We start from the raw sequence: 15,203 nt of genomic DNA, 5'->3' as shown, positions 1-15,203 counted from the left end.
ACTGTGGCTCGGTGGGTGCCTGGTGTCGCGTCCAGCATGCAGTCCTGTCCCTTATGAGAATCAACTGCTTATACTGTTTCTCGGCAGGTGCCTTGTGGGGCGTCCAGCATGCAGTCCAGTCCCTTATGAGAATAAGCTGCATACACTGTGGCTTAGAGGGTGCCTGACGGGGCGTTCAGGATGTAGCCCTGCACATTGTGAGAATCGACAGCTTACATTGTGGCTCGGCGGGTGTCTGGTGGGATGTTCAGGATGAAGCTCTGCTCCTTAGGAGAATCACTACTTACACTGTGGCTTGGAGAGAGGTACTGCACAGGACAGCTTTAGAAGCAGGTTTGCTTCTAGAAAAGCTAACAAGGAGGGAAGCTAACACCTGCAGTGAAACAATCTTACACCAGCAGGGGAGAAGCTCCCAGTCTTTAATGCAGCCGGGTGGTCCATTAATAGCAAGACTGATTTTATAATGACCTGCCCACCTTGGAGGGACCAAGTACAAGTAGCACTGCAGGATGTCAGAGGTGTGTGAAAATCATCTGCTGCGGCTACTCTTCTTCTACCTCCCCTGTGTTTTACTCAAGCTTGCAAACATTTTAAGTTTACAAAAGCCACAACTATTGGAGGTGCCAAAGCATACGCCTTTAGCCCCATGGAAATCTTTTTTCAAGACCTTATGGAGATGTAAGAGGAGTCCCAAGGACGAAAGAAAGCTATGAGCAGAGCCTGGTACCATGGAGTCTGCACTTCTGAAGGCTTCAAAAGCTGATTTATCCCCTCTCTGGGGCTGTCCTACTGAGATACTTTCTTACACCGTAGACAAGGAAGTTAACTTACAAACATGAGGCTGAAGCTGGTACCTGGCGGTGCACCCTCTCAGGTCCCCCACCACCCATGCCTGCCACATCACTTGACAGGAAATAAGGTTGAATAAGGTGACCTCACCATTACCGCGCTCATTGTCCTGTCCTCCCAGCTCCCACAGCACCATCTTGCAGTGGCCTGGACCGTCCCTCTCAAGGAGGCTCTTCTCAGCCCACCTTCTTCTCCCATTACACTGCTCAACCCTTATCTTCAGGTCCCTAAATCGGGCGATAACTACCCTCAAGTGTTTTCCACCCCTGATACTGCTTCCGACCAACAGGTAGCTCACCCTACCAATAACTGAAAGTTCAATGTGATTTTAGCCTTAATTTAATTCGTTTCCTGTCAAATGCAAAGACGAGCTATTTAGCTAGAAAAATGTGATATTGTTGCAGTGTCACATGTACTATGTTGACCGCAACATATTTAAAAATTTTTTATATCAAGGGTACTTAATTGCTAAATATAATCTGGAAGGCTGAAAGGTTGAATTAGCCCAGCCTGATAGGCCTGTATACACTCGCTGGCGACAGTGCACTTTACAAATACACATAACATGACATTAAAGCGCGGACACCCAGGATGGACATAGATCTCAGCAGCGAGTGTTTAACTCACTGAGCTATCTTACTAGTTATCCATTGCTATACTTCTTTCCTCTTGGAACATAACATTTGATTATAGCCCAGACAGAGCAGCAGGGGGTACTGTTCCAAACATGGGGAGTGTGCGGGTTAACATCTCCCTGAATAGAAAGGGGATATATGTAATTACAAATGTCAAATAGATTGCATTCCTGTGCCCCAATAGAGGATCTTCCACATTGAATCTCCTGCCTCCCTGGATGACAGACATGCCTTTTGGATATAAAGGGTGAAATGTCTCTTTAAGTATCAGGTATGGGATGTACTTTTGTACAGACTCTTGGGTCAAGGGAACCTGAATGCAGAGTATACAAACAAGTGGTAAACAACATGCAGAACAACATGTAGCACTGTTTGAAATATGGAAGTGCAGATACTCACTGTTAACAGTTCCTGTTTGCTACAGAGAAATGTCAGTCCTCTCCCATTAAATGAATTACAGCAGCGCTGATATGTGCTGGTACTCTCCCAATAAATGTACTGCAGCAGTGCTGATATGTGCTGGTTCTCTCCAAATAAATGTACTGCAGCAGCGCTGATATGTGCTGGTACTCTCCAAATAAATGTACTGCAGCAGCGCTGATATGTGCTGGTACTCTCCCAATAAATGTACTGCAGCAGTGCTGATATGTGCTGGTACTCTCCAAATAAATGTACTGTAGCAGCGCTGATATGTGCTGGTACTCTCCCAATAAATGTACTGCAGCAGTGCTGATATGTGCTGGTACTCTCCCATTCAATGAATTACAGCAGCGCTGATATGTGCTGGTACTCTCCCATTAAATGTACTGCAGCAGCGCTGATACATGCTGGTACTCTCCCAATAAATGTACTGCAGCAGCGCTGATACATGCTGGTACTCTCCCATTAAATGAATTACAGCAGCGCTGATACGTGCCAGTACCTTCCCAATAAATGTCCTTCAGCAGCGCTGATACTCTCCCAATAAATGTACTGCAGCGGCGCCGATACGTGCTGGTACTCTCCAAATAAATGTAGTGAAGCAGCGCTGATACGTGCTGGTACTCTCCCACTAAATGTACTTGGCAGCGCCAATACGTGCTGGTACTCTCCCAATAAATGTACTGCAGCAGCGCTGCTACGTGCCAGTACTCTCCCATTAAATGTACTTCAGCAGCGATGATACGTGCTGGTACTCTCCCAATAAATGTACTGCAGCAGCGCTGCTACGAGCCAGTACTCACCGATTAAATGTACTTCAGCAGCGCTGATACGTGCTAGTACTCCCCCAATAAATGTATTGCAGCAGCGCTGATACATGCTGGTACTCTCCCACTTAATGTACTTCAGCAACGCTGCTAGATGCAGGTACTCTGCAACATCACAAAATAAAATAAGGGGGGGGGGGGGGTGAGTGCTGAAACTTTTCAAACACTCAATCCCCAGCCAAGACTGATCTGCATATGGCTGGGTCCAAACTGGGGTGAAGTGGTGAGCAAAATAACTATGGATTAAGCCCAGATCGGTGACTGGGGGTGAGTGCTTGAGAAGTTTCAACACTTAGTCCATCATTTTCATTTGTGAGGTTGCTATGTGCGCCCTAAGAGGCTACGGGTATGCCTAGACGTGGGTCCCTTGCTCACTTTGCACTGAATTCAAGCTAGCCTGGCTGAGGAGGGGTGAAACTCCGAAATCCGGTCCCGGGATGCTTGTTTCCGGTCAAGGGAGTACCTGGCCTGGCAGCTTGGGCTGAACTGTTCCCATTGGGAGCAGAGTCTAGACTGATTTGCATATGGTTGGGTCCAAAATGGGGTGACGTGGTGAGCAAAATAAAGTTGGATTAAACCCAGATCTGCGACTAGGGGTGAAGGACTCAAAAGTTTCAACACTCTGTCCATCATTTTATTTTGTAACGTTGCTAAGTGACGATACGCTACCATTAATTAAATGTATTGCAGCAGTGCTGCAAAGTGCAGGCACTATCCCTTCCAAATTAAAAAGTGCTGGTACTCAGTACCGGACAGTACCTGTCCATTTAAAGCACTGATTATAGTGTGAATGTAATGGGCAAGTTGGGTTCATTTTAACCTGCCTACAGTCACTGGAGTGCGTTGAGAATGTATTACACTGCATGGATTTAACCCACTGAGGCATCAAGGTGTAATGAGATTTCCTAAATGAGGCCTGAGACGCGTATCACGTGTCCCGCTTTATCTGCGCTTCTACCAGCGCTTTCACCTGTGTGGTACCTGTATATGGTGTTCAGAGCCACCATACGTGTCCCGCTGTATCCGCGCTTCTGCCAGCACTCTCACCTGTGCGGTACCTGTATTTGGTGTTCACAGCCCCCATGCGTGTCCCGCTGTAGCTGTGCTTCTGCCAGCGCTCTCACCTGTGTGGTACCTGTATATGGTGTTCACAGCCCACATGCGTGTCCCGCTGTAGCTGCGCTTCTGCCAGCGCTCTCACCTGTGCGGTACCTGTACATGGTGTTCACAGCCCCCATGCGTGTCCAGCTGTATCTGCGCTTCTCCCAGCGCTTTCACCTGTGAGGTACCTGTACATGGTTTTCACAGCCCCCATGCGTGTCCCGCTCTAGCTGCGCTTCTGCCAGCGCTTTCACCTGTGTGGTACCTGTATATGGTGTTCACAGCCACCATGCGTGTCCCGCTGTAGCTGCGCTTCTGCCAGCGCTCTCACCTATGTGGTACCTGTATATGGTGTTCACAGCCCCCATGCGTGTCCCGCTGTAGCTGCGCTTCTGCCAGCGCTCTCACCTGTGCGGTACCTGTACATGGTGTTCAGAGCCACCATGCGTGTCCCGCTGTATCTGCGCTTCTCCCAGCGCTTTCACCTGTGAGGTACCTGTACATGGTTTTCACAGCCCCCATGCGTGTCCCGCTGTAGCTGCGCTTCTGCCAGCGCTTTCACCTGTGTGGTACCTGTATATGGTGTTCACAGCCACCATGCGTGTCCCGCTGTAGCTGCGCTTCTGCCAGCGCTCTCACCTATGTGGTACCTGTCCATGGTGTTCACAGCCCCCATGCGTGTCCCACTGTAGCCGCGCTTCTGCCAGCACTCTCACCTGTGCGGTACCTGTATATGGCGTTCACAGCCCCCATGCGTGTCCCGCTGTAGCCACGCTTCTGCCAGCACTCTCACCTGTGCGGTACCTGTATATGGTGTTCACAGCCCCCATGCGTGTCCCGCTGTAGCCACGCTTCTGCCAGCACTCTCACCTGTGCGGTACCTGTATATGGCGTTCACAGCCCCCATGCGTGTCCCGCTGTAGCCACACCTCTGCCAGCACTCTCACCTGTGCGGTACCTGTATATGGTGTTCACAGCCCCCATGCGTGTCCCGCTGTAGCCGCACCTCTGCCAGCACTCTCACCTGTGCGGTACCTGTATATGGTGTTCACAGCCCCCATGCGTGTCCCGCTGTAGCTGCGCTTCTTCCAGCGCTCTCACCTGTGTGGTACTTGTACATGGTGCTCATAGCCCCTGCTGAACCCATTCCACCGAATATATAAATGTGCTTCCTGCAACTGGCAGCGGAGTGAGCAGCGCAGCCTGCTGGAACGTCCCCTTTCACCTTTAACCTTTGCCACTTCATGTCATCTGCAGAGAAACAAAAGGTAAAAGCGTTGTTAGGTTACTGGAGCTGTGATCTAAACAGGAAATATCATATAGCGCTTTCGGCGAGAGAACTTTTTAGCTACGCGCTTCCTTTCTAAAGGATCCCTATTGATATACAGGGGTGTATGTATTTGTTTAGCTTATTCTGGTACCTACCAGGGCTGGAGACATTTCTGTTTTTTTCAGGAGACAAAACTTGTGCGACGAAAATATCTGATGAACAAATCGGGAAAACAAAACCGTTGGAGCAAAAATAAGATAGAGTCCAGGTGAATGTCAGTGTGACAGCTGCATTTACAGTAGATTCTTCTCTCATCCCAGCCTCCCCCAGGAAACAGAGAATGCTTGGGGCCGAATCTTACTGCTTGTCCCACTAGCTAAAGGATGGTGCCTGCAAATTATCAAGCACTGATGAAAGGAAAGTGAACGCCTCAGTTGTGGAAGAAGATCTGTCCAAAACAGGCATGGATTGAGCACATGTTACAGAAGTAAGTAAGTAAAATGGCTTATATAGTGCGTAAATACCCAAAGGTGTCTTAGCACTGGCTGTGACCCATCAGGTGGGGAACTATTATAGCCTAAAACTAAACTGCTACATATAAAAGAAAGATTCGGGAAAGAGCCAGTGCTTCAATTGTTTCCTGAATAGTAACAGGATTGGCAGCGTTGGGTTAAAGGTAAGAATTCCAGAGATTTCCTGCACAGTAGGAGAACATTCTTCCACCCCATATTATTTTCTTTATTCTGGGAACGATTATCATTTCAGCTGAACTAGATTTTAGATGCCTGCTGGGGGTATACCACGCAAACAGATTGTGGAAGTATACAGGGCCTGCACGGTAAAGCACTTTATGGACCAGGCAAAGTGCCTTAAAAAGGATCCTATACCTAACAGGTAGCCAATGCAGGCGTTGCAATGATGAGGAGATAGACGCAAACGTTGGAATTTTTAAGAGCATTCTGGCTGCTGCGTTCTGCAAGGATTGAAGTTTTTTTACCAGTTGCTTTGGGGCACCTAAATTTAGGACATTACAGTAGTCAATCTTGGAGGTGATAAGTGCCACCATCACTGTCTTTTGTAGGTCCTGGGGGATGAATGGAAAAAACTTCTCAAGGGTCCTAAGCAAAAAGAAACCTGAAGAGGTGATTTGATTTATTTGTTCAGAGAATCCAAGTTTAGTATCTAAGATAACTACCAGGTTACTCGCTTTTTGCAACGGCACTGGAAGCGGGCCAAGATCATCTTGCCAAGATCATCTGGCCACCAAGACGAGTTCCAGAAGGTGCTGTCCTTCCAAAGAGCAAGACCTCGATTTTTTCTGAGTTCAATTTCAGGCAGTTCCTCTGCATCCAGCAAGCTACATGGGTCATGTGGTTGCCGAAGTTGTTTGCTTCCTTTATGGTGTCAGAAGACATAGACACCACAATCTGCGTATTGTCGGCGTAGGAGAACACTGCAAGACCATAGCTTCGGATGAGATTGATCAGGGGGTACAAAGATGTTAGAAAGTGTAGGGCTGAGCGAGGAGCCCAGAGGCAGCTTACAGAGGAGGGAGAAAGGAGCGGAACTCACATCACCTATCTCTATTCGCTATTGCCGGCCATTTAGAAATGAGCTCAGCAAAGCCAGAGCTGAGTCCTGAAAGCCCAGTTGCTGAAGCCGGTTTATGAGGATCAAATGATGGGCCGTTTCAAAGGCAGTGGAAAGATCTAATAAAATCAATGCGGTGTTGCCTCCCTTATCAATCACCATCTTCAGATCTTCTGATGCAGCTACCAGAGCTGATTCTGTACAGTGGTTGGCTCTGAAACCGAACTGTGAGGGATCAAGGAGCTGGTTTGTATCTAAAATGGCAAGGATTTCCTAATTTGTTGCATTTTCTAATGTCTTTGTTGGAAAAGGAAGGCAAGATATGGGCCTGTAATTCTTTCATCGTTAGGGTCCAGCAAGGACTTTTTCATCAGAGGCAGGAGGGAGGCCTTCTCCCATATGCCCGGCAACTGCCCTACTATCAGTATTTTATTTAATACGGCTGTGAGTCGATCTGCAACTGAGCTAGAGATTGCATTGAAGACCTGTGTAGGGCAAGGGTCTGAAGGAGCTCCAGATTTAAAAAACTGACCAAGGTTGATCAGCTTTTCTTCGGTTAAAATGGTGAATCTTCCAAATTTGTAACTGTCTGTACACTTATAACTATTTAATGGGCCCGTTCTTCTGTCAGGGTTAAGGCCCCTCCTAGATCCCCTGTCGTCTGAGTTAGATTACAATCATAAAAATAGAGTTAACTTTAGGCTGGAAGAATTCTGCCAGCTTATCACAAGAAGATTGATCAGGGTTGAAAGTGTTCCTATTGCTCCAGTTTGACAAGGACTTGACAGTTTTAAATAATTCCCTAGTGGAGGTTTTTGCAGTGCCAAATGTTTCCGCAAAGTGTTTGGACTTTTGCGGCTTTGATTAGCTCCTTATACTCCACCAGTAGTTCTTTATATTTAGTCTTTTCCTGTTGGCTGTACTGCCTTCTCCACATACGCTCTTTGGATCTACGTTTCACTTGGAGGGTTTTTAGTTCTTGAGTATACAGGAGGTTCAAGGTTTTTTCCTGAAACACTTTATTGATTTTTCTGGCACATGCCTAAGGATAGCTGAATCTTGCGTAGATGTTATGTTATGTTATGTTAGTATGAATGTGTAGAGCGCACGTTCACCCTGGGGTTTCTTGGAGCTGTGTACCGCTGGGGAACCCATCCTGGCTTTCCCTGTGAGATGGTCCCTATTGGGCATCCCCAAGGTGAAGCCAGACATCCCCAGCGGTGATGGGGCAGGAGTGGAGATTAAGCAAGCTATTGCCCAGAGTTGCAGCGTGGGACCCATGGATAGAGAGGCACCGAGGCGAGATTTATCGATCCCGCTGACATTGGTTCCGTACCCTGCCGCGTCGGGAATCAAACCCTGGTCCCGGGCCGACCTCTGCTTCTGGGTCTGCCGCCTCTAACCGGTGAGCCACACTTCTCCACTCTGGGATGGATGCTGCAATGTCCACATTTTTGTCTAAAATTGAGTTTGCGTTAAAAATACTATTCCTCAGCTTGACCACATTAAGCATTTTCCAGGGTTGCATCTTAGAGGAACTAAGTTTATTTGTGCCGTGGCCACTATTAGGGGGAACTTTAAGTGAGAAAAAGATGTCCCTGTATCCGACCAAACTGTGGGTAGGACCTTATTCACTCTTAGATCTGATTATTTGTAAATACTCCATCCAATGTGTGGTTTGCTATGCAAGTAGGTTCCTCTATTAACTGCTTTAGGTCAAAACACCTAAGATTGTCTATCAGGTCATTCGAATCCTGGTTATTTGTGAGTTCAAAGAGAAAATTGAAATTGCCCATGATCATGAAACTAGTATATTCAGCACATGATGCCATAAAGTCATGGATCTTTTGGATAAACGTTCCTCTAGGGCCTGGTGGTCGATACATATCAATAATCTCTGAAACGCAAATGTGTTACCCTGTTTCAAATTGAAACTGAGTGCCTCACACTCAAGGTAGAAAATGGGCTGAAAGTTTGCTTGGACCAAATTAATATAGACAATTGCAATACCCCCTCCCTTTCTGTCTCATCGATCAAATCTTTTAATATTATAACCCGTTGGAATTGCAGTATTGAAATCTGGGTCAGAGTGATTGTCCGCCCAGGTCTCTGTTAGAAGTATCATACTAGGTTTGTGTTGAGTTAGAAAGTCTGCAAACTCATATTTATGTTTAACAATGGCTCTTGTGTTAAGCACTATACAGCAGAACTCCGTCCTTAGAGTCTGTCTCTCAGTGGACTCTGCCTTGTTTGTCTTGTAGGCTGTATAGGGCCATGACGGATATAGGGGTCTTTGTTAAATATGAAATTACACCTTTGACATTTAAAACCTTCATGGTTCATGGCCTAGTCATGGGTCTGACAGAGATTCCGATTACCGGTCATGTTTAAACCGAGAAGGGCCTCTCCGAGGTAGATTTGCTCCGTGGAACAAGCAGGGGGTCTGCCGCCTGGCACCGTCCAGGCATGGACGGGCACAGAGGGCCTCCCGCGCCCGGGACGGCATCTATTTTTATATCTGTGGCGCCGTACACTAGACCGCTGACCTTGGTTATGGATGGCGGGGGAGGATGCAAGTGGAAGTAAGGTTTCCAACCTTTGGCTTTCTTCGCACAAACAGGCGAGCCGGCAGAGGACTGGAAAGCTAAAGTTTCTGGCGAGGAAATGCCTTGAGATGTCCTGCAGCACACCCGGTAAAAAAAAGAAACTCCCCTGCTCTGGGAACGCTATAAGCATGCAGCCCAACTACTGATTAAAAAATAATAAAACTGGTGTTCACCTTACTGCGGATCCGACCTGCTGCCTCTAATGAGATCACTGCTGGGTGCCCAGATCTGCCTCTATTTTTATATCTGAGGCGCGGTACACTAGACCGCTGACCTCAGTAATGGCGGCGGGGGAGGATTGCGAGTGGAAGTAAGGTTTCCAACCTTTGGCTTTCTCAGCACAAACAAAGGAGCCCGCGGCGGATGGGAAAGCCAAAGTTTCTGGCAAGAAACTGCCCCGAGAAGTCCCGCAGCACACCCGGTAAGAAAATAAACCTCCCGGCTAAGGAAGGCCATAAACGTGCAGCCCAACTACAGATTAAAATATGAAAAAAATATAAAAAATGGTGTTCGCCTTACTGCGGGTCCGACCTGCTGCCTCAAAAGAGATCACTGCTGCGTGCCCGGGTCTGCATCTATTTTTATATCTGAGGCGCGGTAAACTAGACCGCTGACCTCAGTAATGGCAGTGGGGGAGGATTACAAGCGGAAGTAAGCTTTGCAACCTTTGGCTTTCTTCGCACAAACGGGCGAGCACGTGGCGGAACGGAAAGCCGAAGGTTCTGCCGAGGAAATGCCCCAAGAAGTCCTGCAGCACAAATCCTCTTACAACCTCACAGGTCCAAATAATTATTGCCCAATTGATGGATCTGATCCACTCTACTGCTATAACAATCTAGAAATCTGGGAAATCCTTAGAGTAGGTTTCAGCTTGGAAGAGGGGTTGAGTTGGCGTTGATGGACGGGATGTGAAGGACTTTGAGGACGGTGATCAAGGCACCAGCATAACTGATAGTACTGATAAACAGTGGCTGGTGTAGCTGATGTCACAATTAACTGAGTTGCATCTTTTTTTTAGAGCATAGACTTATTCAAGTAACCAGCGACAGAGTGACCAACACTTCCAATGGGGTTCACATATGGAGTTCGACTAATGCAGACCAACGTAGAGTTTTATATAAATGCAGACAACACAAGACTGGTGTGAATCCTTATTAATAATATCAAATAGGGTACAAGTCCTAAAAAAAGAAGTGGAGGGGACTCACTAAGTTACGCAGAATGGATGTGAAGTAAAATACTGACGCAACCCCTGTGCAGGAATATACAGAGACCCTTTTTGCCAAGATGAAAAACAAACAGCCTTGGATGAGCAGGAGCGACAGGTATGCTAATAATAGTGATTTGTGATCTTCTGAGGGCAGTTTTACCGATTATACCTTATCTGACTTGGGGTAACTTTTCTGACACTCATAATAAGGCTTTCTGTCAGGGGGTACCTGTCGGCCCGGGAGGGCTTTAACGCTTGTTCATTTCCGCCCCGAGTGCAGGACGGCCACGGTCCCTTTAACGCTGCTTGGACCCTCCCGGAGCTGGGAACTCCGCCAGTGACGCCGTCGGCCGTGCTCCTATCAGGAGCGAGGGAGGAGCTGAAAACGCGATACCCGGAAGAGGGTTAGTCATCATCGACCGCCGAAGCAGCTGTGGAGAGGGAGTCGACCGTTGCAGCCACGGAAGCGTTCCACCCCGAGGAGACGGACGTTTCAGGAGTCGCACAACCTCAAGAACGGAGAAAGCCAGGAGGCCAACGAGACAACGAGCCGCCCCGCCACGCTTCAGGAGAAGTGTGGCTCCACAAGGTACGGGCCTGCACAAGGGGACTCGTGTTTGCACGGGGAGGGACTGCGGAGGGGAGGTTGAGGGAGGTCACAACACAGGTCTGCGTGGTAAGTTCCGGAAGTCGCATCCTTTCCTTTTCAATCACTAAAACCGCCTTGGTAGTTATCGTGTGTTGTGGTGGCAGACCCTGGTGATTCCTCACTCCCCGCCCCCCTTCTGTCAGAACCGGAACCCCAGTACAAGTCAGTAACCAAGGGTTTTGTTTTTCTCTTCTTTCGAGTGCCTTTTTCGGACCCCTGACGTTAAAGTACCTAAAAGACCCTGACCCTTGAAGCAAGACAGCCGTCAGCTACCATATCGACAGCATTGCTAATTCTGGGATAAAGACGATTCCCTGTTTTCTTTGTTTTGAACTGGACTTTGGAGCTGGACTTATGAGCTACTAAATAAAAGAACACTCCCTTTCAAACGTACTCGAGTGGTAGTACTTCGTTTATGGTTCCCCCACTCTGACCCAACCATCACACTTTCCTATGTTTGATCCAGAAGACAGACATGATGCATTAGAGAACTGAAGAGTAGAGACACACCATTGACTGCCTAGCATGCAAATGCATGTATTCCAGGGATGACAGACCTAGAGGTCAACAACGCCCTCAAAGATGACTGCTCGGGATTGTGGTCATGCAGACTGCAAGAAGGGCCTATTTTCATGAAGCTCAGTGAGCGACCCCGATTTTAAAAGATCCCTCGCCCGGCTGGAGATACAACTTTGTCCCATATTTCATGGAGGTATTGATGAGAGTTGACGGACACATTTCAGAATCAATGACTTAAAAGGCTTTAAGACTGCGTTTAAAGAGAGCTTAGGGCAGGTGTCCTCATATGAAGTATTCCTAATGACAAACAATTCTGACAAGGACTTTGAGGACATTGTTGATAAAGGAGCGATAATGCAAATGAGCTATCATCACAAAGGTTTTCATAGCATTTTACATTGTATGGAAGAAAATAAGATAATTAACGAGTTAATAACCTACATCTGTTTTATATGGGCGGGAGGAAATCTACCTTTTGAGAGACCTGATTCTCCTCTTAACTGGGTATCTCATCTGTCCCAAAGTGTGTCATCGAGAATCCACAGTCCGTGCTAACAGTTGCAGAGCGGTTAATAGGATTGTTTAACCAGAAGATATGTTTTTCATCTCTCATGAAGTAGGCACCCCCAGAATCAAATAAACTGGGCTACCACACTTTTCCAAGATTAAGATTTCTGATCAGTTTTATAAGTCAAGCAGACTTCACAAACTGGAATTGCTGGATTTTTCGTGGCACTGTTTCTGTATTCCTTAACTTTTCAATGAATGAGATTCCAGTGAGAATTCACTTTTATATAAAGGAAATATACAAGATGCTGTGCCACATTTATGCATCTGTCCACTACAATTCGCTACAAAATGTGAGCACCGGTCATGTAAACACAAGCTTTTTACATTACATAATCTCTTTTTCTTTCCTCTTAGGCAAGTATGGTGCTACTATGGTGGTTCAACATTGATTAGTTCGAATGGTTTGAGGGCACATTAGATATTGGTATATAGTTAATTTACAGACTACTGGATTGGGGAACAGCGTGTGCCAACATCTCCATATACAAATAAAGAACAACATGCAATAGACGCAGTCAGCATGCAGTACATGCATTTAAGCCGCAGCATGTACTTAATACTATCTGACAACATCTGTACATGCTCATTGGCAATAACCTTGATGTTCCTCTTACCCGCCCAACGCTTCTTATTTCACTAAGAAATGCATATCTGCAATGGAAACCCTTAAAATATACTAAGGACATGATACTCCATTTGAATGGTCAGAGGAGGAATTCTCTATTCACATAAATAGTAGTTAATGGCATCTCCTTTGCTGAAATGAGTCTCACACTGATCCATCATTGAATTATCTTCATGATAAATAACATTTAACGGTATGGTGTTTCAATCCTCCGCATTGATCACACCCAGAATGCTGCTGGGGTGATGTGCTAATTTGATTTCAATTTGTAATTGTGTCTGTATTTTGTATAAATGGATCTTGACATATAAAGATCCTGCTTTGTAAAAATGGCTCCAGGCAGGTGGTAAATGCCTGTGAGGACTCCTGTGCGGGGTGGGAGGAGAGGTTAGTGAAGGTGGACATGGTGGGGAAAGCAGCCGGGGCGATTTTATTGTTTAATATTTTATCCTTTGATTCTGGGAAATGCAATTAATTTTTGATTAGCTTTGGCTGACATTTTTAAACACACAACAATAATGATAACACCAGAACGACCCATTGCAACAATTAAGAACATTTTGGTTCTTTGAAACTAAAAAAATAAAGCTAAATCCCACTCAGCAAACCTCAAAGTCCTTTCACATTGAGTGTGTACACATTCCATAAACTCCTCGTACCTACTTGTGTCAATGCAGCTCATATCACTATAGAATTCATCCCCCGACATTCCGCCGTGCACGAAAAGCGTGGTCCCCACTGCAACCATCACATGGCCATGTCTCGGTGCTGGAGGTTTTCCGGATACTTCTGGTTGTGTCCACGTCAGTGTTGCTAAAACAAACAGACACATTTCCTTATATATACATAGGATGAACGATTCCCAGCACTGCTTTTGCAACAAAGGCACAGAGGTCCAGGCCATAGGCTTATGTTTCTGACACTCTACCACTGGTCTACACCAAGCTAGTTTGAGGAAATCATGACAGTTGCTCTGATGTCGTTGTCCTAGCTTCTAGAGACAGTCTGCAGCATTTTAAATGGTAACTGGTTTGTAAGTCCTATGAGAAGAAGCTCAGCAATGGACACTGGGGAAAAGAGGGGCCATACCAATTTCCAGCGAGGGAAAAGAAGGGCTTACAAAACAGGAGTGCCAATTGGAGACTGAAATAAAATCTTTGGCCAGAAAATTAATAATTAATTGTTTGGAATATGTTACGCACAGAACATATGGATATGGCATTCTGTTAACGAAGGAAGGCATAGCCTGGCAGCTCCCAATGCAGAATTTCTATAATGTGACAACCTAACGTGTATTTGTAAAGCGCACGTTCACCCTTGGGTATCTTGGCGCTGAATAACAGATGTTCCTTGTTACCCAACTCAATGGCCCACGCCCGTACGGCCCCAGTTTACATAAACTCCATGATTACCCCTTATCTCCCTTGCCGCAACCTCCGTACCTCAACCCAGGCGCTCCTCAGTGTCCCCCGCTTTTGAAAGTCCAGAGTGGGTGGCACTAGGTTCTCCACTCTTGACCCCCGCTTCTGGAACAGTCTCCCTTTGACCATTAGGTCTATCACCGTTTACCAGCACTTTCGTAAAGCACTCAAAACCCACCTGATTGCCCAAGCCTTTTTTCCTACAGTAATTTCCTGGTGCTTCCCTCTTCCCCGTCTGTCAATCTCTCAGCGCCAGGAAACCGCTTGGTAACAGAGCACTTTACAAATCCTTTCAACTTTCAATGGTACTCATTTTATCGACCTCAGATGGATAAAAGGCTGAGGATTTGAACCTGTGACCATGAGGTCGAACACAGGCCCCGGCAGTGGATGCCTTAGTCCACTGAGCTGCCCACCACACCACTGCAGTCATAGGAGCTAGCGGACACATGTATACACCTGGAAAGTTACAGAAGCCTTAGCTCTGCTCAGATTAGAATTGAGGCTGTTGTGAATAGGTGTGTGCTTGTACTTCTTGGCATGAGTTGGAATGATGTCACGAATGCTGAGATTTCTGTTGTGTATGTGGATCAGTGCAATCTGTCAATGTAGAATTTCACTTACACGTTATCAGACAGTACAGATTGGCAGCCAAGGAGATATTGCAGTTAAAGTGGCTGATACGGTTCGGGAATGATCTTATTCGGTACAGAAATAAACATGTTAGCTAGCAATCTGGGATCCGGTCATAGTTTTCTTTCTTTTTCTGTCAGCCTTAATCTTTTTTAATAACCTCAACAAATATGATAGATTTACCCAACCAGATTTCCCAATACAATTTCTACAGTACTACTCAATAAATACCATGTGCAATAAGGAGACATTTTTTTTTGTGTCATAATTTTATTGAA

At 46.4% G+C, this 15,203-nt stretch overlaps 1 protein-coding gene across 4 annotated transcripts in view; it reads right to left on the bottom strand.

Moving 5' to 3' along the window:
• The window catches only part of RABEPK (Rab9 effector protein with kelch motifs), a 60,563-nt gene that overhangs the window by 12,373 nt on the left and 32,987 nt on the right, over positions 1-15,203 (bottom strand). For 3 of the 4 annotated variants that reach the window (XM_086920584.1, XM_086920585.1, XM_086920587.1), the window contains 2 exons: positions 13,535-13,684; positions 4,934-5,083 (listed from right to left, as the gene is read on the bottom strand). In XM_086920584.1, the coding sequence (XP_086776710.1) occupies positions 4,934-5,083; positions 13,535-13,684 (300 nt within the window). The remainder of the gene's footprint in view (positions 1-4,933; positions 5,084-13,534; positions 13,685-15,203) is intronic. The other variant, XM_086920586.1, reaches the window with a different exon arrangement.

Source organism: Lissotriton vulgaris, chromosome 5 (assembly GCF_964263255.1).
Source record: "Lissotriton vulgaris chromosome 5, aLisVul1.2, whole genome shotgun sequence".
In the NCBI taxonomy this organism is placed as follows: Eukaryota; Metazoa; Chordata; class Amphibia; order Caudata; family Salamandridae; genus Lissotriton; species Lissotriton vulgaris.
This window is presented reverse-complemented; position numbering and strand designations above follow the sequence as displayed.